The sequence below is a fragment of the Sus scrofa genome, chromosome 17, assembly GCF_054392235.1.
Source record: "Sus scrofa isolate SSC_HxYL_T2T_F1_AM1 chromosome 17, Sscrofa_HxYL_maternal_Yorkshire_Landrace_v2.0, whole genome shotgun sequence".
In the NCBI taxonomy this organism is placed as follows: Eukaryota; Metazoa; Chordata; class Mammalia; order Artiodactyla; family Suidae; genus Sus; species Sus scrofa.
In genome coordinates this window covers 49,383,406-49,408,443 of record NC_139399.1, presented here as the reverse complement: position 1 = coordinate 49,408,443, position 25,038 = coordinate 49,383,406, and the positions used below count along the sequence as shown (strand labels likewise).

General features: G+C 47.4%; 1 protein-coding gene across 6 annotated transcripts; it reads right to left on the bottom strand.

The window, feature by feature from the left end:
* Positions 1 to 1,527: 1,527 nt before the first annotated feature.
* On the bottom strand, positions 1,528 to 23,496 carry ACTR5 (actin related protein 5). Of its 6 annotated transcripts, none has more exons than XM_085003889.1 (10): positions 23,077 to 23,496; positions 21,675 to 21,904; positions 19,040 to 19,209; positions 14,556 to 14,773; positions 13,515 to 13,697; positions 8,466 to 8,644; positions 7,670 to 7,790; positions 6,515 to 6,647; positions 2,931 to 4,508; positions 1,528 to 1,894 (listed from the first exon to the last, which is right to left on the bottom strand). In XM_085003889.1, the coding sequence occupies exons 1-6, from the start codon at positions 23,473 to 23,475 to the stop codon at positions 8,513 to 8,515; spliced, it is 1,332 nt and encodes a 443-aa protein (XP_084860015.1). In that variant the 5' UTR covers positions 23,476 to 23,496; the 3' UTR covers positions 1,528 to 1,894; positions 2,931 to 4,508; positions 6,515 to 6,647; positions 7,670 to 7,790; positions 8,466 to 8,512. The 6 variants fall into 6 exon arrangements, with proteins under 6 accessions (XP_084860015.1, XP_084860011.1, XP_084860013.1 ...); XM_085003885.1 differs by having other exon boundaries at positions 7,670 to 7,809; positions 8,528 to 8,644; XM_085003887.1 differs by having other exon boundaries at positions 8,528 to 8,644.
* Positions 23,497 to 25,038: the final 1,542 nt, after the last annotated feature.

Sequence of the window (25,038 nt, the reverse complement as noted above, 5' to 3'; positions counted from 1 at the left end):
CTGCGACCTAGACCACAGCTCTTGGCAACGCCAGATCCTTAACCCACTGAGCGAAGTCAGGGATCAAACCGACAACCTCATGGTTCCTGGTCAGATTCGTTTCTGCTGCACCACACTGGAAACTCCTATACATACACAATTTTTAAAAATTCTTTTCCATTATAGGTTCTTACAAGATATTGAATATAGTTCCCTGTGCTACACAGTAAATTCTAATTTTTTAAAAAAATTTTTGACAGGAGGAGTTCCCATCATGATGCAGTGGTTAAGGAATCATGAGGTTGCGGGTTTGATCCTTGGCCTTGCTCAGTGATTTAAGGATCCGGCGTTGCCATGCTGTGGCATAGGTCGCAAATGCGGCTCAGATCTTGTGTTGCTGTGGCTCTGGCATAGGCCAGTGGTTATAGCTCCGATTGGACCCTTAGCCTGGGAACCTCCATATGCCGTGGGAAGCGGCCCTAGAAAAGGCAAAAAGACAAAACAAAACAAAACAAAACCAATTTTGACAGGTCAATTTTAATCTATTCACATTATAAATAACTTACTCATCGATACCACTTTACTCTGTACTTTTTACTAGGTAGGCTCCCTCTTCTCCGCACTCCACCCATCCCTGAACTTTCTCTTGCTGGATTTGACTTTCCCCAAAGTTTAGATTTATATGCTCTATTTCTAGTCTCTTTGAAGTTAGCCTTTGCTGTATCAGCATTACTTTCTTAAGGAGCTTATTCCAGTTCCCTCACTGCACAATGGTGCAGGTGACATCTCTGGTCCCTCCACAGGCATAAAACTTGCCCCTAGGGCTTATTTCTCTCTGAAACCTAAGACTCGCCTCAGTGCCAACTTCTGGTTACCAATCTTTTGATTTTTTAAAAATTCATTTCTGATTCCCATGATGCTGGGGCAGGGGTGGGGGAAAGCAGGGGGAAATGGCATGCATGGGCTTGATGTGGGATCTCAGTTCCCAGACCAGAGACTGAACCCAGGCCGCAGTGGTGAAAGCACCGAGTCCTAACCACTAGACCACCAGGGAACTCCATGATTTTCTAAGTTCAGCATTACAACTTTTAAGTTATGTGACATACCAACTTTTCACAAAAAGTTGGTGCAAGAAGGGGGCTCTTTCTGGGTCACCTCAGTCTGCCATGTTTCCTGAAATCCTTAGATGATTTCATTTATTATCTCATTTGATCTTCCCACAGGATAAAAGGAATTATTCCCATTTCCTTTTTTTTTTTTTTTTAGGGCCACAGCCAGGGCACATGGAGGTCCCCAGGCTAGGGGTCCAATTGGAGCTGTGGCCACGGCCTACACCACAGCCACAGCAATGGGGGATATGAGTCACATCTGCGACCTACACCACAACTCACGGCAATGCTAGATCCTTAATCCACTGAGTGAGGCCAGGGATCAAACCCGCAATCTCATGGATGCTAGTCAGATTCATTCCTGCTGAGGCACAATGGGAACTCCTATTAGGTTTAAACTTTTCCTTTTCTTTAAACAAATACCCCGATTAACACAAAGTTAATGAAGTTGTTTTTATTTACTTTTCACCTACAGTTTTAGTTAGAATAATGCTAGCTGCTGCAACAGATAAGGCTAGAGCACTCAGTCGTTGATCACAGTAAAAGTTTATTTCTCACACGGTGAAGAACTTGCAGGGCCTCTGCTCCAGTCATTTTAGGGTGCAGCTCCTTCCATTCTGTGGCTCCACACTCCTCTTGGGCCACAGGCAGCTCTCTATTCAGCCAGAGGACGGGGAAGAGGCCCATGAGAGGCTTAGAGAAGCCAGGCCTGGCAATGGTGACCATGTCTTCTGCCCACAGCCCATCAGCCAGAACTCAAGTGGCTGCAAGTGTGAGCTCGAGGGAGGCCAGGAAAGGTAGTGCAGCTGTGTGCCCAGGAGGAAAGGAACATTCATTTAGTAAACAGTCTCTCTGCTTCCATTTTTTATTCTATTTTTTAATGTTCTTAAAATGATTTAATCAGACAGTTCTGTAATAAGGCTCCATCCCTTAGGAAGGCATAAAATCATCTGCATACTGTATGATTTTGCTTTTTCCATTTCTTGCTTTAGTGTTCTCTGCCCATATTTTAACATTTATTTTACTCTTGACTTCTATTTTCTTACCTTTTCACCTTCTCTGTTGCTTTGGCAAAACTGTTTATTTCCAGAGGTGCCAATGGAAGGTAGAGGGGGCCAAAGTGGGGACACCCCTACCACATCTCAGCCAGGGAGAGGGGCCCTGATCACTCGAGGTGCTCCCCCGCCCCCCAACTTTCAGAGCTGCCCTGACTCAAACCCAGAGCCAGGTGGGACCCACAAGCAAGACTCTGCTTCCCCTGGGGACAAAAGCCTGAACCTGGACCACGGGAGTCAATTCCTTCACAGCTCCCTCACAACACTTGGCTACGACATCCCCACCTTGTCTTCTGGAACAATCCTGGCAGGGTCAGAGGGAAGGCTTAAGACGTCTCAATAAGCAGGGCCCCCTGGCTGAGGGGAGGTCCTTGGTATGGACTCCTGATTTGTTGCTCTCAACAGATCAGATAAGCTAGTCTCAAATTTCCTTTGTTCTCAGGTTTAGTTTCACTTATCTTACCCCACCGGTTGGTCATGCATCAAAAGTCCTGTGAGCCCCCAGCAGCCCCCAGTCCAGCACTGGGCTGTGTGTGCTCCAAGCTGAATGAAACCACCTTCTGCTCTTGGGGTGCGTTACACTTTATAAGAGACCATCCGAGGGCAGAGAAAAGGCTCATGGTATGTGACAAGTGCTCCGTTGGCAGTTTGTGTGAGTGGCTGAGAGGGAGCAAGAGAGCTCAAGGCCCAGCCTCACCACAGCCCCAAACCTCCTCAGGTCCAGGTGACAGGCACCTGAGGGGCCCAGCTTCCCACTTTTGATGGACTAGGCTGCGGCCCAGCTTACCTGCCCACCCAGGGTCCTTTCTCATCCAGGCTTGACTTCCATGGCCATCTTTCGTCCTCACCACTATTCCGGCTGTTTTTAAAATGTTGACTGCAGGGAGGACCCCTGTCTCCCCAAGCCTAGTGGCAGTTAGTACAACTCCTCTTCCCAGAAGCATGATAGGAAAACCTCTCATGAAGGCCGGTCCTGCCTTCCTCGCATCTGTCCTTTCTTGGCAGCTCCCGCTGTCACCAGCTCCCCAGCCCTGGGGCCCAGCTGGGGTCGGCCAGTGGCTCCGGCAAGGCCCTGGGAGGTCGATTGGGCCTGGGTCTTCTACCTCCTCGTCCACCGCCACTGCCCCCTCCTGGTCTTCGGGGTCTATGCCCTGGAAGGCTGGAGCTGCAGGAGGCCGTCCTCAGTGACCTGGATGAGCAGACTGGTGCTGGGGTGGCCTCCATGGAGGGCGGGCCAGAGACTCCCTGGGCTGTTTAAATGTATGGATTCTGCGACAAGGATGCTAGCAGCCCAGGGGTCTTCTGGGCTCAAGTACTGGATGTGTTTGAGAGTTAAAGTTCTCATCAAGCAAGCTCTGTAAAGCAGAGGGGGTTTTTTGTCCATTTATGATGAAGCGACAAAGGTCCAGGGAATGTGAGGCTGTAGCCAAAGTGAAAGGGCTAACTTTTCCCAGTCTGCTTCTTTCTTCAGAAAGGCCTTAAAAAGTTAAGCAGTCAACACACTCACCGGGACAGAAATTATTTAAAAATTGTAGGAAGACCTGACATGATGGAAAGTTGGGCCTCTAGCCCTACACCTGCCCACTCAGAAGCGGGCACCGGGCAGGCCCTAACGGAGCGACTTTGTGTGACTTGGTTTCCCTCTTTGGGCTCCTTTTCCTTATTTCTAAGTGGAAATAACAGGAGAAGGGAAATATCCCCAGGCCCCGAGACTGTGTGGGTGATCACTCTTATTACATAAATGCACATGCACATGAAAGAACTCCACCTGCTGGGCATTCACGCAATCTCAGAATAAACTTAGAAGAAAATCTACACTGACAATATAAAATTTAAAAGATTTTTTTAAAAAAAGGCTTTAAAACGTAGTAGGAGGTAAGTAAGCCTGTGCAGCGTGGCCATCTCTGTCCCCAGCCCTGTCTGCATTCACTGCTACAGGAAGCAAGGGCCACGGCTCATCCAAGACAGCACGCCACCGAAAGTCCCTTCTGGCCTTTAGCTGTCCTCCCCAGGAGAAATCCTCTTGCAGCCAAACATTCCCAGCAGACTAGGGCCCGACACAGCTGGCCGAGCCACTGTCCTGTCTCACCGGCCAATGTGGCCCCAGGTCTCTGGAGGCGCCCCTCCACTAGGCCTGCTCGCCGGCCCCGCCTTTGCTGGACGCCTGGGCCTCGGAGCGCGAAGCCTGCTTGGGCAGGCGGATGGGGACGTAAACGTTGGAAGCGCAGTGCTCCTTGAGGTAGCCTCCTCCCTTCTCTTCGTAGTCCTTCCGGGTGATCCACACGTCCTCGTCGTCCAGGTGGTCCAAGGCCCAGCCACGAGCACCGTACCAGGCGTCCAGCACGGGGTTTGAGGCCAGCTGAACCTGAAACGCGAGCAAGCAGTCACTGGAAGGGTATCCTCCATCACAGCCAAGGACTGAAGTTCAACAAGGCCAGGTACAGCCCTTAGGTTTTATCCTTAGAAATATACACACAGGAGGGGGGCCCCCCACTGATCCCAAGCCCAGGCAGGACTATCTCTGCACCACAACAAGCTGAGCTGAAATGCCCCACACTCTCCAAGAGGCACAGACATGAAGAGCCCACGGGACACGACCCCACAGCTACTTTACTGACACAAGACCTGCCACTCTGGGTGGGAGTGGGACCAGCCACCCCGCCTCCTGCTCGCACGCTGTGGACCACAAGTTGTCAGATGGAGAAGCATCCTGATCTGGAGGAAAGGCCTCCCTGACCCCCTGTCTGCCAGTCACTCTGACCTTGGTGGCAAACGAGCCTTAGGGGAAGTGAGAGCAGGGAGGCTGACCTGGGGTCTCTGTGATGCTGCTGGTGCTCCATTCCTACTGCTTATTATCGGAGCAAGGCTGGAGTCAGCAGCCCCTGAGTGCCCCACAACTGCACTGAGCGGCCCCCTGGGTGGAATGTACTCCAGCTTCCACTGGGCCACCTCTTTTCTGGAGTTGCCTCCCTTACGTACCCCTCCCTCTCACCTCTCCCCTCCAACACCCACACAAGTCCCAGGTTGGAATGGTGGTTTCAGAAATTTCTGAAGTAAAGGGCAGGTGGAGTCAGCACAGATGGAGGAGGATGAGATGAGGGACTTGCAAGAAGGGGCCATCAACAAAGTCAGAGTCACAAGAGCCCCGACCGCTCTGGCTCGGACATGTCAGTGAGGCACTCACTCCTCTCCCAGCAGAGGGGACGCGCTGATTGTGACAAACCATGAGCAGGGTTATAGGCTGCGTCCTAGGGAACCATGGCACCTGGAGTGTTCTTAGGGACCCTCAACTCATCAGTAATGTCTGTTTCTCACATGCGGGCCCTGTGCTGAATGCTGACACACTCTACACTGAACGCTGGCAACAGGTGCTGCAATAAGCCCCTTCTCACCGCTGAGAAACTGAGGCTTGGCCGATCCTATAACCATGTCAGGACCAAGATCCAGAGGCCACACCCTGAATGTACAACACGTCATGCAGGACAGGGGGTCAAAGCCGGACCCGGGGCCCTGCACCATGTGGGCCTTGCCGGCCTCTCCACAGCACCCCCCCACCTTCAGCAGCCACAAGCTTCAGCCACGCGAGGCTGCTGCTCACCCCTCGGCAGGTTTCCGGCCCCTGAGCCTGTGCTCCTTCCGGCCCTGGGAGCGCTCTCTCCACAGACTCCATGAGGCAAACACCTCCTCACTCTCAAAAGAAATGTTTCCAAGAAGCTGTCCCTGAATGGCAAGACTCTTATTAGAGGCCTACATCTCTACACCCATCACGCTCTGGGTTACCCGCCTGTTTACTTGGCTGCTGCCCCCCCAAATAGCAAGCTCCTTGTAGTCAGGGGCTGATGGGAGCTCAGACCACGTTTCTTTGTGATCAGGGATCCGGGAGACACACTGTGGGGCATCCATGCCCTACAGTCATTTTTCTAAGTGTTTAGAAGAATGACGACATGGGAAATTGTTCATGACAAGAAATTCAGGTTACAAAGCCGTATATATATATACGCTTGTATGTGTAGAAAAGCTGAAAGAAAGAAGAATCTTCGCAGACAGTCCCCCAAGCTTGTGGCCGGGGGCCTGTGTGAAGAGAATGCCTTATTCTCAAGGCACGCTCCTCTGTGCTCCTGGAATGTTTATGACATGCAGGTCCTCCCTTGCGCATGAAAACAAAGAAGTATAGAAAATATGATTTACATTCTGCTTAAAAACTCTAACACGGATTAAAAACCAGAAGGAAAGCCATGAACACGTTACGGCGGCTGTCTCTGGCTGATGGAATTATAAGGGAATTTTTCTCATTGAGACGTCACTGCTTTTGCAATCAGAAACAACTTAATTAACGTTAGCTAATCAGCTGGCTAGATAAACAATCAGTACCTGAAAAGAAGACTGAAAGGGTCTCATCTCCAACAGCTCCTTCTCGATTCTGCCCTTCATCCCAGGATACATCATGTTCCCGCCAGTGAGGAAAACGTTCTGAACCAGCAGTTCCTGAACATCTTTCGGGTACCTGGGAACGAGACGAAGTCTCAGCTACGGTCCCTCCAATTGGAATGTGAGCGCTCAGTGCAAAACAGAAAACAGCTCCACAAAAAGCTAAAACAACAAAACAAAACTGCCCTCCATTTTTCATTTGTGTCTTTACAGAACGCCAAAGAGCTAGTCAAGTAATCGGAATGGTCAATCCATTTCCTTAGCGTGATTATGACTTATGCCTGCTTTTTTTTTTTTTAATTGACTTTGTTGAGGGTTCCTTTAAATACATTTGGATGAAGTCTGAAAAATTTATATCCCCCAGTAACCATGACTACCACCGAGCTATAGAACATTTCCATCACCTCCGAAAAGTCCTGCCTCTCCTCCTGCCATCTCTTTGTTTTTTTTTTAATTCAATACTAGTTTTATCTTCTACATGATTGATTACTTTCCCACCCATTGCTAGACAAAGCTCAAGTTTCCATTCTGTTTATTTTTTGTCTCTTTAGGGCCACATCTGTATCATATGACGTTCCCAGGCTAGGGGTTGAATTGGAACTGTAGCTGCCGGCTTATACCACAGCCACAGCACAGCTCACAGCAACGCTGGATCCTTAACCCACTGAGCGGGGCCAGGGATCCAACTCACGTTCTCATGGATACTAGTCGGGTTCGTTATTGCTGAGTCACAATGGGAACTCCTCCATCCTGTTTGAACCAACAGCAGCCAGAGTAGCACAAAATCATGGTTCCTATTTATACAACTTGAATTATGAAATCTCACACTGCGGGAAAAGGCCTATATAAACCAGTTGAGGGAGGCATATTCTTAGAGAAATTCTTAAAACTCCTCAAATCAACTGCTCGAATTACTCACACGCTCAGAAAAGAATTAAGAGCCCTAACTACGTGCCAGGCTGGTGAGAGAGAAAGAGTACTCTCTGTGTGCAGCAAGTCACTGAAAAGAGGTGCTGTCCTACCATTAAATCCGCCACGCAATGCGAAATCTGAGGAAATAGTTCAGGAAGAGATAAGCAAGAGAGGTTTCTGTCTCACCTGTCCAGAATGTACTGCAGTGTCTCCGCTATGCCGGCCTGCTCTTCTCCAATGAGAGACGGCTGGAAGATAATTTCTGGAGCTCGAATTCTTTCTGTCCCAACAAACAGCTGATGGTATGCTGCCAAGTTAAACACGGGCTTTAAAAACCCAAGGTTTAGAAGATATTTTTAGGCCGTAAGGACAAACATTCCAGCTGCCAGTTTCCTCAAACTGCATTTCTTGTTCTAATATAACTTCTGTCCTTTGTGCCAGCACAACCTCTCCTCAAGTCTCTTGATTTGTTAATTCAATCTGCTACCTTCCTTTACCTTTGAATTATAAACCACCACACAGCTCCATCATGAAATGGTCCCTGAGATGAAGGGAAAGACTTCTGGAAGAGCAGCAGCAGAAAGGCTGACCCTTGGAAGCCCACATCTCCTGCCAGGGCCTCACTTGGCTCTTGGTCCCTGCACAGCCACACAAGCCTTCCACTCGGGTGTCTCGGCCTCAGGTCAGTCTATCTGATTGCCATTGTAATGACAGAAACAGACCCAAATAAGGATGAAGCGTCATGACACTGGCTTAAATTTAAATAAAACCAATAAAAGCTGGTCTTTGGGTCTAATGTCCCTTGTCACTTGCTCCAGTGCTTCTACCAAACAGACTGTTTTCTCACAGATTCAGAGCTTAGAACCCCAATCCATCACCATCGGGGGGAAAAACCCTGACTTTGGAAGTTTTCTTTACTGGTACTCTCCCTTCTAGAGACTGGGACTTCAGGGGAAAATATTCCTAAAGAAGCAGACTAGACCTGGCTGGTCGTTTATGTCAAGCTTCAAAGCATCAGCGTGCTCGAGGCTATGGGAGGCCAACCTGGACCGTAGTCACTGGCTTCTCTGCTTCAGGCGTTTCATCTGAAAACAAGGGCTCGAAATCATTGATGCTTTCCACTTCTTCCAGAGACGGCTCGAGCTGCTCCAGGTCAGGGGTCTGAGAAGAGAATAAACACAACAACAGAATCTGTAATTCAGCGAACCTTGCTTAGTCTTAAAGAACTGGGATCTCACCCAATGTCCTACAAGTACATCCATACATAAAAACCATGAAACCTTTTCTGAACTATTTGAACACACACATGAGCATGAGATTAAAGACTAAGAAGCCAGGGATGAGCTTTGCGCTCACCTCCTACCCTTCCCACTTACACAAGCCTCATCCACTCCCAACTTCTCTCTGGAGCCTTCTGGGGGACCCCATTTTCCTGAACGTGGTCCCAGGTGTTACCCACTGCTGCCTTTCAGACCAGCTGCTGTGTGACCAGAGAATCTAGACCTGGGTTGCACATGTCTGAATCTCAGCAGCGCTGCGTCCAGCCTTGCAACCTGGGGCGCACTTCCTCACTCACCCAAATCTCGGTTTCCTTATGCATTAAATGGGAAGGATGACAGAACTAATGGAATTGTGAAAATTAGTCAAGATGACACTTGCACAAGTGCCTGGCATGGGGGGCGGTGGCCAGTCTTTATCAGCCAGCCTGAATGTTATCCTTCAGACACACACAGCAGAGCAAGGCAGTAATCCGATGGGATTTTATTTTCGGAAAATAGCTTGGGGCAGTTGGGATGATGGGTTTAGGAAGAGGCAAGCCTAGCGGTGGGGAGACAGGATAAAAATGTGGCTTGTCATCTGGAGGAGGGCTGAAGTGGCCGAAGCGTGTCAGTGGCCCTGGGGATGGATGGTGGACAAGGACTCGCTTCCAAGGTGGGATCCAGAGACCCCAGTGCCCTTCAGCAGTGGCAGCTGCCAATGATAGTAGCACATGTGACTGAAATCACGTTCTGTAGAACTTAACCAAGTGTGGTGGTAGGTGTGGTAGGTACAGAACAGAACTTCTGTTCTGTGGTAGGTCTGTAACAGAACTTAACCAAGTGTGGTGGTAGGTGTGTGTGAGAATACAGAGGGAGTTGTGAGGAAGGATCAGGCTGTTTGGCCTGGGCCCTGAAAGATGATTTGATTTCAGTACCTATCACATGAGGAGGCAGGGACACTTGAGACAGAAAGAAGCACCGTGCAGAGGGCAGGGAGAGTGTGGGGATGGAGGGGGGCGGTGGCCAGTCTGGAGTATGGTCCCGTAGGGCTATTTTTTTTTCTTTTTTTTTTTTTTTTGGCTTTTTAGGGCCACACCCACAACATATGGAGGTTCCCAGGCTAGGGGTCGAATCAAAGCTACAGCTGAAGGCCTACACCAGCAACCCAGGATCTGAGCTGTGTCTGCAACCTACACCACAGCTCATGGCCACATCGTATCCCTCACCCACTAAATGAGGCCAGGGATCGAACCAGCATCCTCACGGATACCAGTCGGATTTGTTTCTGCTGCGCCACAACAGGAACTCCCCTGTAGCGCTATTCTTTGAGGTACTTAATCACCTCTGTACTCCCAGACCAGAAATGAAGGGTGGACGCCTGGGCTACACCCTCCAATGTCTCCCCAGTAGAGGGGATTATAAAACGTTTGGGTTTCAAAAGGCTTTTTCTGCTGCAACAAAAATAATATTTTCCACCTTCATATCTACCTATATTCAAAAGCGTATCACCTTAAAAACAAGACAATTTCTTAGTTTCACTAAAAATGGCAAAAAGAGGAGTCCCTTGGTGGCCTAGCTGTTAAAGATTTGGTGTTGTCACTGCTATGGTGCAAATCACTGCTGTGGTGAGTGTCTGACCCCTGGCCCAGGAACTTTTGCCTGCTGTGGGTGCGGCCAAAGGAAAAAAAAAAAAAAAAAAAAAAAAAAGATATTTTACTTATCCTAATTCATTTGATTCATAGAGGAACAAAGCTCATAATTTGCCTTTTTTGGGGGGAGGGGGTGCTGCACCCACAGCATATGGAAGTTCCCAGGCTGGGGGTCGAATCAGAACTGCAGCTGCCGGCCTACACCACAGCCACAATGACGTGGGATCTGAGCCAGGTCTGCAACCTACACCACAGCACACGGCAACGCTGGATCCTTAACCCACTGAGCGAGGCCAGGGATTGAACCCGAATCCTCACAGGTACTAGTCAGGTGGGCTTCGTTACCACTGAGCCACAATAGGAACTCCCCAAGCTCCTAATTTCAATGCCAACAACAGGCATTCAATAGAGAAGGGCTTCTCAAGCACAGCTGGCTTCTCTCCCCCTAGAGTTTGCCAGGGTCTCCATATGTATTGGGTGGCACCTGGGAACATAAATATGACCACTGTTTTGGAAGTGAACAGGATGACAATTTGGCAAAGCCCATCAGAGAGGATACAGCAGGCTCCCTGGAACAGCCTTGGGCAGCATAAAGACAAGCAGAGGTCAGCTCTGATCTTGGCTAGTCAGGCAAGGGAACTTTCAGTATTTGGCCCACTGTTTTCCAACGAGAGATGATGCTTTTGATGCTCTCCGCCCCACCCCAAAGCTGCTGTGTTTGTTGGGATGCAAGGTGAGCATCTTCTCCATTAGATTCTGCATCAGGAATGCTAACACAGCCTCTGCCTTTACAGCATCCTCCTCAAACACCTGCAAAATAGCGAGGACTGGGATGGATGGTCTGTGGGAAAAAATGGATTTTAGAAAACACTGGAAGTTTAAAAGTTTAGCTGTATTAATCCAGTTCAGCCGGTTACTGCTTAGATGGCATTTCAGTATGAACTGTGGTCCACACAGATCTGTCCTCTCCATTCTAAAAGGATTATATTGTTGGAAAACACGACAAATACTTTTGGAAAGGCAGAACTGCCTGGCCAGTGTTGGGGCCAAATTTTTCCCACGAATGTTACTGTAACTGATCCTAATCTCTAACGATCACCCTCAATACGTGTTGACCAACCATTAAAGCTTTGGGAACAGATTGATTCATCAAATTTGTTGTACATAAGGAAATCTTTTTTTCTTTTTTGGTCTTTTTAGGGCCGTACACACAGCCTATGGAGGTTCCCAGGCTAGGGGGCAAATCAGAGAGCTGTGGCCACTGGCCTATGCCACAGCCACAGCAACATCAGATCTGAGCCGTGTCTGCGACCTACACCACAGCTCATGGCAACGCTGGACCCTTAACCCAATGAGCGAGGCCAGGGATCAAACTTGCATCCTCAGGGATGCTAGTCAGATTGGTTTCTGCTGAGCCAAGACGGGAACTCCTGTAAGGAAACCTTTTAAAGTCCAACATCTCAAAATCTCCCCAAGCCCACAGAGATCTGAACACATCCCGTCAGAGCACAGAACAAAGCGGGGATCTAGTAAGTGTTTGCTGAGTGACTCAATGGAGTGGCTCAACTTCAGGATATGTAACACGTGCAGAAAAATGAACAAAGAAAAGGAATAACTGGTTTCCAACAATGGGAAACACATCTTCATAGGTGTTTGGTTTTTCTTTTTAAATCTGAAATCCCCCACCTGCAGCCTGTGGCTCAGTGGTCTACCTCCGGCATAAAGGTGCTGACGCCCTATGGACGTGTTGATAAGCATGGTAAGACTAAGTACAGATGCGTAAACAGCAAAGGCAATGAGCTTGAACCTGAAACTCAGACCTGAAAAGTGGGAGGAGCAAACTGAATAAGGCACGTTAGCTCTCCCAAAGCTGACGTGGGACACGGTATGAGGGTCAGATGACAGTCAAGGTCCCTTCTCCCCGGGATCTCAGGGATTCAGTACACTGTGCCCAGGAAGCCTGACTCAGGCTCTGCCCTGTCAAATACGCATGCTCACGGCCAGGCTGCTGTCCTCACGTGGTCTACAGCCTGTGCGAGAGTTGGGGAACGAGAGGCTGAGAGCAGGAACCCTGAGAGTCAGCCTCCAGCTGAGACAGAGTCAAGGCAAAGCAGGCTGCCTGCTGAGCCCCAGGTTTCTAAGGTCCCTGGTAAGCTCTCCTCTACACGCAGCAGCAAAGCAGGGTTCTCCACAGGACTGTTCCTCTCTAGAAGTATAGGTTTTAATATTTAAAGTTGATTTAGCAACACAAACCAAGAGCTAGACTGGTTAATCCTGCCCCCAAAGTGTCACAAGACAATGAACAAGCTCGTTTGATTTAGAAACTCTAGAGACGACAGATTCAGGAATGATGTGCCCACTTATTAACACGTGACAGGAGGGACAGGAGGGTCAGCCAGCAACTGGGGGCCAAGGTGTGACCTGCAGGCAGCCCTTCACCACACGGAGCCCAGTGCTAGGGCTTGAGTTACCCAGGGCCCCATCTCAGCCCTACCACACCGCCCTTTTGGCCACATCAACACTTATTCACAGTCCACTGGCTGGAAAACAAAAAGGAGAGATAAAGAAGATCAAAGAATCAGTGTTCAGTAACTAACAAAAGGCTGATCTTAAATCAACCTGCAAATATCCTACTGAGCATGTCTATCACAGTGACGGTAAAAAATTCCTAAACTCTTTGTGAAGCAGGATCCCTGACTTTGGGGAGCACTGAGGTAGGGAGGACGCGAATGAAAGGACAATCACGATATATTTAAAGTAAAGGGGGTATATGACTACCTGACCAGGAACCATCGGGAGGGGCAGGTTCAGGTTCGAGAGGGGCGCCACAACTGGCGGGCAGGTTCTTCTCATTCCACGCGCCTCGTCCCCCTCCCAGTGGGGGGTGGGGGAAGAGCTCCGCCAGGTGAAATCCTGGGGTCAGCACTTCAGTTGGTACAAGGTCAGAGCCAACCCTGCCGCACCCGTGTGCTCGCAGACATCACATGGCGCACCACTCTCTCCCCGCCCCCGTCTAGCCACAAGCCCTTCGATGTCGGCCTTCTGCAGGCACCCCTCCTGCCCTGAGAAAGGGCTGTTCTCTCTCCGTGACCCCATGGGACCCCCTCCTGAGGCCCGCAGTACCTCTGGCTTGCTGTCCACCACATCCACCTCGAGGCTGACCTCCGCCTGAAGCATCTTCTGCTTAGCCTGCTCCACTGCTGCACTGAGCTTCTGTATGTAGGACTGCAGCTCCTCCGGGGAGTCCATGTTCAGCTCTATCAGGGCTTTGTGGAACTGATCCATCTGGCCATCCTCTAGGAGCTCCTGCAACCGGAGCAGCCACAATCCATCCTCAAAGACGTGCAGAGGGACAGTCACTCACGGGATGGAGAGGAGGCGCTCAGAAGCTGAGCAGAGAAGAGCTACAGCAGGAGGGGCTCCCTGAGCTCCCCGGCCGCCCACCTCTCCATAAAGCCCCTTCTCCCACCGAGGCTCCGCGGAGCAGCCCTCCTCCCCAGCCGCCTCTGGGCTCCCAGCGCATCACCATCTCAGCCCCACCTGACCAGGCAAAACGCATCTATGGGGACGGATGTCAGAAATCTTAGCTTTTGGGTGGGAAGAGGTGCAAAAGTTACTAGGAGGAGACTGAGGGAGCCTCTGAGCTGCTGGTAACGCTCTATTTCTTGATCTGGATGTGGACACCTGGTGTGTTTCAGCAGTGAAAATTCACTGTACACTTAAGATCTGTGCACTTTACATCATATGCTGCTACACTTAAATTAAAAAGTTAAAAATTGGAGTATCTGCTGTAGCTCAGCAGGTTAAGGATCCCATCTGTCTCTGAGGTGGCTCAGGTTCGATCCCTGGCTGGTGCAGCGGGTTAAGGATCTGCTGTTGCTGCAGCTGTGGCTTGGATTTGATCCCTGGCCTGGGAACTTCATATGCTATGGGTGTGGTCAAAAGAAAAAAGAAAATTAAAAATCAAACAAAGGAGACTTACAAAGACAAGTCTTTATCTTTCAGAAACGCCTGCTGCTCTACCATCCTCTACAAGGTCAATGCCCCAGGCTCCTTCCTGACCCCAGAGGGGCTGAGACAGCTAACGCATTTCATGGTTGAGGGAGAATACACAGGAAGAACATTTTCTGGGACTCCCCTGCCCCCACCAGGCTCTGCTGTCACCTGCACGTAGAGCAGCCTGTCCAGCCGCTCCTGATCCAGCTGCAGCTTCTCCTCCCGCCGCCGGGCGTTGAGCTCCTGCAGCCGCCGCAGTTGCTGCTGTCGCCTCTCCTGCTTCTCCTCAGAGGTCAGGGTGCTGCCTAGGAGCTTGCTGGAAAACGGGAGCTGCATCTTGTGGACGTTGTTTTCGTAGTAATCAGGGCATCGCCATTTCTGCAATTCTTCAATGGAACGATTTTGGAAGTCAGGAAACAGAAACACTATTAGCACTGAGATTAAAAAGTCAGGACGAGGGTCATGGTAAGACGGTGAAAGCACACTTGGCCCCATCTCTGAATCCGCCCCATCCATGAAATGCAGCTACAGACCCGGACGTGATGTCAACACACATGTGCTGAGAGATCTGCTCAGTAAAGTTCTTCAGACAAAAATGATACCATCTGGAGCATCACAAATGAAGGAAAGGCAACAGAAAGGATGAAAATCTGGCTCAACATAGTAGCTTAATCTCCTCTTGAGTTCTTTGAAATGTTTGAAAACTGGAAGTAAAATCCGTGACAACATCTGATGGGTGTCCAGTGTGCGTAGGTGTGACACACAAGACAAATCCGACACATAGGAGGAAGGATAAAGGGACCTCCGGAGTGCTGACCTCGCCATGTTCCACTTGAAATGGTAAAACAGAGATTCTAAGAGGACTGTGAAAAGTCTGCTTACTGTCATCTATAGAGGAACTGCCAAAAAAAAAAAAAAAAAAAAAAAAGCCTACACAAGAGATATTCAGTGAAAAGCACAATGGATACATTAAAACAGAAAACCACAAAAAATTTTTTAAACATTCAAATAACACAAAAGAAGGCAGGAGAGAGAAAAAGGAACAATAAAAGGAAGGAATAACAAAGCAAATAATCAAATGGTGAACCTAAATCCAAACACAGGAAGAACTGAATTAACTGTAAACGGTCTTAATATATCACTTAAAAGATAGAGATGTACAGAAGGGATTTTTTTAAAAAGGGATCTAACTGTCAAGAGACTCGCTTTGAATATAATGATATAGGAAGATTAAAAGGACAGAAAGATACATCATCACACAAGCACTAATCAAAGGAAAGGTGGAGTGGCTGTATTCATGTCCAAATAGACTTCAAAGTAAAGCAAATCGCAAGGGATAAAAAGGGGCACTATGTAACGGTAAAAGATCAATTTGCCAAGAAGATGTAAGAATCCTAAATGTGTACCTAACAAAAGAGCTTCAGATACTTGAAAGCAAAAACTGACAGCACTGAAAGGAGAAATAGGAAAATTCACAATTATCCCTGGAGATTTCAACACTCTTAATATTTAACTGCTACCAGACAATGGACGTTCTTCGACCATATTGAAATTAAACTAGAAATAAATCAAAGAAAAATAACAGGAACATCTCCAAACACCTGGATATAAATTAAGATATTTCTAAGTACTCAGTGGTTCCAAATGAAAAAGGCTTAAGGGAAATTAGAATATTTGAATTCAATAAAAATGACCAATAAATCAAAATCTGTGGACTACAGATAGAGCATTGCTGAGAAGAAAATTCAAGTTTTAAATGCTTACATTAAAAAGAAGTTATCATTCGGCATTTCCATTGTGGCCCAGGGGAAATGAACCCAACTAGTATCCACAAGAATGCAGGTTCAATTCCTGGCCTCAATCCATGGGTTAAGGATCTGGCGCTGCCGTGAGCTGCGGTGTAGGTTGCAAACATGGCCTAGATCCTGAGTTGCTGTGACTATGGTGTAGATTGACAGCTACAGCTCCAATTCAACCCCTACCCAGGGAACCACCATACGCTGAGGGTGTGGCCCTAAAAAAGCCAAAAAAAAAAAAAAAAAAAAAAAAGTTATCCTAATAATGTAAGCTTTGACTTTAAGAAACTAGAAAAAAAAAGCAAAAGAGGAGTTCCCATCATGGCATAGCGGAGATGAATCCGACTAGGAACCATGAGGTTGTAGGTTCGATCCCTGGCCTCGCTCAGTGGGTTGAGGATCTGGTGTTGCCGTGAGCTCCGGTGTAGGTCAAAGACATGGCTACGATCTGGCATTGCTGTGGCTGTGGCGTAGGCCGGCAGCTGTAGTTCTGATTCAACCCCTAGCCTGGGAACCTCCATATGCCACAGGTGGGGCTCTAAAAAGCAAAAAAATAAAATTAAATTAAAATTATATAAAAAAAACAATAAAGAGCAAAATAAACCTAAAGCAAGCAGAGGAAAGGAAACAATAAAAAGAATACATCAATGAAATTACCTAAATAGTCCTATATCTATTAAAAAAATTGAATTCCTTCAGAAAAAGAAATCCCCAGGCTCAAATGGTTCTACTGGAAAATTCTTTCTTTCTTTTTTTTTTTTTTGCCATTTCTTAGGCCGCTCCCACAGCATATGGAGGTTCCCAGGCTAGAGATTGAATTGGAGCTGTAGCTACCGGCCTACGCCAGAGCCACAGCAACTCGGGATCTGAGCCGGGTCTATGACCTACACCACAGCCCATGGCAATGCCGGATCCTTAACCCACTGAGCGAGGCAAGGGATCAAACCTGCAACCTCATGGCTCCTAGTCAGATTTGTTAACCACTGAGCCATGACAGGAACTCTGGTTCTACTGGAAAATCTTATCAAACATTTAAGGGGAAAAAAAATCAATTATTTACACAATCTTTTACAGAAAGCAGAAGAAAACACTTTCCAGCTCATTTAATAAGACCAGTATCACCATGATACCAAAATAAGACAAAGACAATATGAGAAAACTATAGATCAATAACCCTTATGAATACAGACACAAAAACCTCATAAAATTTAACCTAACTGAATCCAGCAATGTTGTAAAAAAAAACACATATGAGCAAATAGGGTATATTCCCCCCAAATCAGGGCTAGTTCAATATTCAAAAAGCAATGATTATAATCTTCTATATGAACAGTCCAAAGCACAAACACGCAGGACTATATCAGGTGTTGAAAAAGCATTTCAGAGAAATCAAAATCTATCCATGAGAAAAATGATCAGCAAAAATAGGAACAGAAAGAAATTTCCTCGGAATTCCCGTTGTGGCTCAGTGGTTAACGAATCTGACTAGGAACCATGAGGTTGTGGGTTCGATCCCTGGCCTTGCTCAGTGGGTTAAGGATCCGGTGTTGCCATGAGCTGTGGTGTAGGTCGCAGATGCGGCTCGGATCCCGCATTGCCATGGCTGTGGTGTAGGCCGGCAGCTACAGCTCCGATTCAACCCCTAGCCTGGGAACCTGCATATGCCACGGGAGCAGCCCAAGAAAATGGCAAAAAGACAAAAAAAAAAAAAAAAAAAAAAGAAAGAAAGAAAGAAATTTCCTCAATTTGATAAAAGATATCTGGAAAAAAATGAGAGCTAACATCATATAATTAATAATGAAAGACTAGATACTTTCCCCACCACAAGATGAGGAATTAGGAAGAAGGGCAAAGATGTCCACTCTTACCACTCCTGTTAAACACTGTGCTAGAAGTCCTAGCCAGTAAAATAAAGCCAGGAAAAGAAATAAAGGCAAACAGATTAGAAAGGAAGAAACAGAACTGTCCCTATTCACAGACAATACATCTATCTATAAATTCCCAAGAAATATACAAAAACTAGAATAAGTTTAGCAAGATCACAGGATACAAGGTAAACACATAAAAACTCATTGCATTTCTATGCAACTGGAAACCAAAATAAAGAAAATAAGAAAGAAAGAAAGAATTAGGCATAAATCTAATAAAACATGTACAGGGTCTATATGCTGAAAACCATAAGGTGCTGATAAAAGAAATCAATAAAGACCTAGACAGAAGTTCTGCTGTGGCTCAGCAGTAACGAACCTAATTAGTATCCATGAGGACACCGGTTCAATCCCTGGCTTAGCTCAGTGGGTTAAGTATGTGGTGTGGCTGTGGCGTAGGCTGGCAGCTGTAGCTCCCAATTGACCCCTAGCCTGAGAACTTCCATATGCTGCACCTGAAGCCCTAAAAAGCAAAAAAGACCTGGATAAATGGAAAGACGGACTATGTTCATAGATTAGAAGCCTCAACATACTAAAAAAGGTCAAATCTCCCCAATCTGGATTTAACCTTATATCTGGATTTACATTTAGAATGTTGTTTTATATACAACCTGATCTACAGATTTAATCTATTTGCAGTCACGACTCCAAAAGAACTTTTTCGTAGATATGGACAAGCTGATCCTGATATGTATATGGAAAGGCAAAGGAACTAGAACAGCCAAACCAATTTTGAAAAAGAATCTACATATACAAGTTATCAGTTAACTGAAAAGTGTGTCAGTAAAGTAAACACCAAAAAGAGAAGAGAATGCTAAAAGGTAGTAAGAGTGAAAAGATGATCAAAAGAGCCATCCTGGGGACAATCTAAGGAACACCCCAAAGGGAGACAGCATCAGAAAGCGGCAAGCAAACGTCTCTTGGCTACCTTCCACGTAATCCTCGGCGATGTAGCTGTGCTCGTGCAGGATCTCCTCCATGCGGCTGAGAGTGATGGCTGCCAGGTGCCCAGGATACTTCAGCTGCAGGAGGCGCTGGAGGTAACCAGCTGCCTGGCTTCCTCCCAGATTGATGCGCTTGCAGTTTTTAGCATCCAATCTAAACCAAGGGATGGAAAAGAGCATTGAGATTTGTGGCAATGTGGAGGAAAGAAAGAATATGGGGCGGGGGGGGGAGGGGATAATTTAATGTACAAGGATGAGGAAGAAACTGACCAGCTGCATAAACTTAAAACCGTACAGTTAGAAGGGACTTTAAAGTTGCGTTAGTGCCACCTCTTAACCACCACAGGCATTCCTAGTCAATGCCCAGACAGCACATGAACATCTAAATTCTTTTTTTTTTGGGGCTGCACCCGAGTCATATGGAGGTTCCCAGGCTAGGAGTCAACTTGGAGCTGCAGCTACCGGCCACAGCCACGCCAGATCCGAGCAGCATCTGCGAACTACACCACAGCTCACGACAACACCGGATCCTTAACCCACTGAGCGAGGCCAGGGATTGAATTGCATCCTCATGGATGCTGGTCGGATTCATTTTCCCTGTGCCACAACGGGAACTCCCGAACATCTAACTTCTGGCAAGAGTCTCGGAAGGCAACCAGATTCAATGGCAAGAACATGCTCTATGAAGTCAGACCCTCCTGTGCCTCATCAGGTGTTTCTCATGTAATTCTGGGCCATATATCCCAGAATTAGCTGGGGAAAATGTTAAACATGCTGATTCCCAGGACTCGTCTGCACGCCTGGTGGGCCTGGGAATATGCATTTTAACAAGCTTCCCAGGTAGCTCTGGTGTAGGCCCGAGTTTGAGAACCCCTCCCCTAGACATTGCACTTCCACTGATGCACGTATTGACCTACTGTAATCTCCTAAGAGTACCAGGCCCCTCCGACATGAAGCATAGGGAGGAGAACCAGAGTAACTTTATTTTCTTAATGTGAGAAAGAAGAGCAGAGCACTGCAACTTGCTGTGTATTGAAATGTCACTGCTATATCACACCTCACCAGCAGATGCCAGCACAGAACAGGACATGCTCCAAGCTGATCATTTCTTAGCCTTCACGTAAAATCATTTTCTCTCAACATAACATAAAAATAACATTATTTTTAATTTCTGCATATTCTGTTTACATAACATAGAGAACTCTGTATACCAGAAGTATCTGGTATGTCTAAAAATTACTTTTATCTTCATAAATTTTTGTAAAAACTTCAAGAGAAATATAGGGCTTAATAAACTGAACAGTATTTACTTTCACTTAAATATTCAGACTGTTTTATAAAATTTTATAAATTTTTATTGATTGCCTACCACCTATATTATCTCGTTTCATTCTCAGGGCAACCCTGAGAAATCAGTTTTTTCCAAGGTTTATCTGTTAGGAGACTAAGTGAAGAAGTTAAGCACCTCATCTTTTAGCAGGGCTGCAAATCCAGGCTTTCAACTCCAAAGCCAGATCTCTGCTCCCTATTGACACACTCTCTATGCACAAATAAACCTTCCTAGGAGAGCATGATACTAGCCTAGTCTCTCTCTTTTTAAAAAACTTTTTTTTTTTCCCTCAGGGCCACACCCACGGCATATGGAAGTTCCCAGGCTAGGGGCCAAATCAGAGCTGCAGCTGCCAGCCTGAGCCACAGCCACACCAAATGTCGGATCCAAGCCACATCTGCGACCTACATCATAGCTCACGGCAACCCTAGATCCATAAGCCACTGATCAGGGCCAGGGATTGAACCTGTGTCCTCAGGGATACTAGTCTGGTTTGTTACTGATGAGCCACAAGGGGAACTCTGAAAAACTTATTTTTTAATTGAACTACGGTTAATTTGTCACATATATATACATATATTCTTTTTCAGATTCTTTTCCACTATAGATTACAAGATAGTAAATATAGTTTCCTATGCTATACAATAGGTCCTTGTTGTACTTTATATACAGTAGCGTGTTATCTGTTAATCCCAAATTCCCAATGTATCCCTCCCTCCTGACTTAGTCTCTTTATCAGACAATGAAAGCCCAACTATAAAACCAGAAGAGATTTTAAACATGACAGAAACTACCCTCGCCTTTTACGTAACATGAAAACATTTATTAAGTACCTATTATGTACCAGTTACTGTTCTTAAAAAGTCTGAAAGTTTAAACAATCAAGATTAAAGAGCTTTAAATAAACTAAAAAAACCCTCTTAACAAAAAAGTGACTCCAGGACACAATGACAATCTAAGTTAAATTTATTTAAATAATATACTTCAAACATTTTTATTGATTGCCTATTACCTACAAGTACTGTGTTAGCATGTCACCATAAATCACTCATAAAATTCTAGAATTATGGATAGAGACCATTTACCCCAACTCAATCCAGGAAGTCGCAAATGATGGATGGTAAAATAATTTACCTATGCTCACATAGTGAGGTAGGTAGGAGCTAAGCCCAGAGGCTAGTTCACGGGCCAGTCCCTGCTCTCTCCACTCAACCTTTAAGGCAGGCGCCCAGTGAGCGTTTCCTAAATGCTTCTCTAAACAGCCCTCAAATGCCCTAAGTGCAACTCACCTCCCTTCTAGGATGGGTAAAATATGTGTACACTGGTAGCCAGATGAAATGATGAGCCCACTTGAAATCAAGTTCTTTGGCGTATTGTGGTAGAAGCTGAAGAGGCTGTCTATTCCATAGGCAACCTTAGGAATCCCATAGCACTCAAAGAGAAGCTCGGACATCATCTGTCGTGAATACAGCGGGTTGCACACAGCTTCTGTCAACACTATGGGATGATCGACACAGCCCTACTTGGAAAGAAAAAAGTAAACTGATCAGGTGCTAAAAGAATACTCCTTTTGAAGCATAAAAGGAAACCAACATCATTATTGCAAGGGCTGAACAGGCTTTTGGTCTCCAATCAGTAACCTCATCTGAAGCAACTGTAAAATACCCATCTCTCCCGGAAGTTGTTTTGGAAAATATGAAAGTAGGGTCAGCTTAAGGTTAACTATAACCCTATCCAAACTGTCAGCCAATCATGTTGGATCTGTCTTCAAAATATCTCCAGAATCCAAGTATTTCTTACACATCCCCAATTCCTCCCTCAGTTAAGTCACCATCATCCCTTACCTCCTAACTCAACAGCCTCCTTACTGGTCTCCCTATTTTAACCCAGGCCAGTCCATTCTCCACAGAGCAGCTCTGGTGATCCTTTGGGAACATAAGTCACATTCCTCTTTTGTTCAACACCTTGCAAATGGCTCCCCATTTCACTCAGAGTAAAAGCCTATGAGGTGTGCAACTTGCCCCCTCATTAACTCCGACTTCCTCTTCCACTCACTACCCTTCCCCTCACTCTGGCTGCCCTCAATTAGGATCAAGACCCGCCCCTGCCTCAGGGCCTTTTCACTGGCTGTTCCCTCTCTGGAGTATTAGTCCCTCAGGTATTCACAAGGCTTGCCCCTTGCTCAAACATCACCTTCTTGGAATCCACCCCTAACCATCTTATTGAAAAGATGTAGCTTTCTCCTCTCCTTCTGTCATGCTATAGAACCTACTACTTAATCCTACTGTTTATTGTCTGTCTTTTCACACTAAAGGGTCTTTCCATACTAGCTCCATAAGCACAGGAGATTTCGTGTTACGTTCATGGACGTATTTCAAACACCTAGAAAAGTGCCTGACACAAAGTAGGTGCTCAGTACATATTTGTAAATAAATGGATGTATTAACAACAGAGCACAGATGCCCGAACGTATGCTCCAAGAGAACGTATGCTCCAGTGGTTCACTGCTATACCCCAAGCGCTTAGCACAAGCCTTATACACATTAGGCGCTTAATATTTGATCGCCATAATAAATGAATGACTAAATGACAATCAGAACTCCTGGAGTGACTATTATCCCTCGGGGAGCGGAGTGAGCGGGGACACGACCTCAACCCTTCCCTCAATCCCATCCCCACCCCGCCCTTCACCTGTGAGGAGACACCCAGATGCTGGAAACTGTAGTCAAGGAGCAGCTCCTGCAGCTCCAGGTTCACGGGCACGTTGCGGTCGAAAGGTGAGCGCAGCATCCAGCGCAGGGGCTCCAGGCTGCCCAACGCGTTGCCCACCTGGGGGCCCGCCCCGCCCCGAGCCCCGCCTCGCCCTCGGGCGCACACAGAGCGGAACTGCAGCCGGGGTTCGGGGCCTGGGTCCGGCCCGGGGCAAGCCCAGCCTGCACGGGCCTGGAACGACCCGTTGTCCAACACCAGTGGCACCGGCTGTGGCCCGTGTGCCACCGGGCCGGCCTCCAGCACCGGATCCGGAGCGGCGCGGGCGTCGCGGAATGGGAACACATTCATCGCCTGCCCCGCCACACTGGCAGCAGCCATCTTGCAGCGCACGCGCTGGTCCCGCCCCCGACGCAGCGTCCTCCCAAACAGCGCGAAACCCCGCCCCCGCGCGCAACGGAGGGCCTCCGAGCCTCCTCTCAAGTCCATCCAGCCGTTTCACCCAACTCGCCCCTGGCAGCCGAGGCCGCCTTCGCGATCGTTAGACTCCGCCCATCCTGGCCGTGGCTGAATCTCGCCCCCAGCTCCTTTCTGACCACGCCCCTTCGCCCTAGCCGGGACTCCGGTCCAGTGAGCTCCGCCCCGAGTGCGTTACGTCACCATGACACGCCCCTTCCTGGCCTTCAGAACCTAGTACTGAGGCCGGGTGCCTCTCCGGGGCCCCACCTTTTCGCCTAGCCACGCCCCATATTGTAGGGTAACTCACCTTCAACTGTCCTTGGCTCCGCCCCCACATGATTACTTTGCCGTAAGCCTCCCTGTCAAGGAAACAAACTCTGGGGTACCGACCTCTCGGTATCTTGACCGAGGAGCTCGCTACTTAGGCGCGTTCACTTTATGAAAATTCATCAAACTATCCACTTATGATTTGTGCACTTTTCTGCACGTGTTCTATTTTATAACACAATATAAATTTTTAAATAGATTTATTAACTCCCACAGACTGTGCCCTGTCAAAGACTTCAAACACTGAGAAAAGGACTGCTCGTTGTTACTTAATTAACATATATATTTTTTCTCATTAGTGGTATAATTCCTCTGCATGGTCATCTAGCTTGGTGTGATCATGTGACTAAGTTCTGGCCAATGGGTATGGGAGTGGAGGTGATGCAGCCGTCTTCCCACCCAGTTTTTGCTCTAAAAGGATCCGGCACCTCTCTCCTCCACTTCCCCCTTGCCTCCAGGCAAGGGGATAGTAAGAGTTAGAGGAGCTGCCTTGGCTCTACCCTCCCAGCTCTGAAACACTTAACTTTGAGAGATAAAAGCAAGTTAATTGTAAAAAGTGGTTCTAAGTAAACATCCTTAACAAGAGATGAGGCCTCAAAATACTCTCAATGGGATCACCGACCCACTGAGCAAGGCCAGGGATCGAACCTGCATCCTCATGGATGCTAGTCAGATTCATTTCCACTGAGCTAGGACAGTAACTCCTCGGGCTATTCTTTATCAGATTTGACTTCTAATCTCCTTCTCCCTCTTTGCCTGACTTTAAAATATTGCTGTTCCCAAGGCCCTTGGCCCAGGGTTTCTCTTTTCATCCATTCTCTAGGTTGACCTCTGTTGGGCTGTACCACACAGGCCCGCAAGCTTTGTGATTGCCCAGCATTGAGGCTAAAGAAAGAACCCAGAGACAGCAACAGAGACATCAATGGTTTACTCCATAGGGGGTCTTACAAGTCTGAAGCAAAAGGTGCTGGAGTGATTTCCCACCATGTACAACAGACAGTGGGCAGGACATGGCAGCAAAGTTCACTACTCAGGGAGAGAGAAGGAGACGACCATTTTGGGGGGAATTGACATCGGGTTGGCTCATCAGCTACCAGGGAAACCAGCAGCTGGGGCAGAGGGCAAACATGTAGGTAGTCGCTGATTAAGTCCTATGTA

What these genes read in the sequence shown, in the direction of transcription:
- ACTR5 (XM_085003885.1), bottom strand. Translation starts at nt 23,475, where the DNA reads ATGGCTGCTGCCAGTGTGGCGGGGCAGGCGATGAATGTGTTCCCATTC. An exon ending in CGCCGAGGATTACGTGGAAG is followed by an intron (nt 14,774 to 19,039) that starts GTAGCCAAGAGA and finishes GTTCCATTGAAG; the next exon opens with AATTGCAGAAATGGCGATGC. An exon ending in TGGTGGACAGCAAGCCAGAG is followed by an intron (nt 8,645 to 13,514) that starts GTACTGCGGGCC and finishes TTCTCTTCTCAG; the next exon opens with ACCCCTGACCTGGAGCAGCT.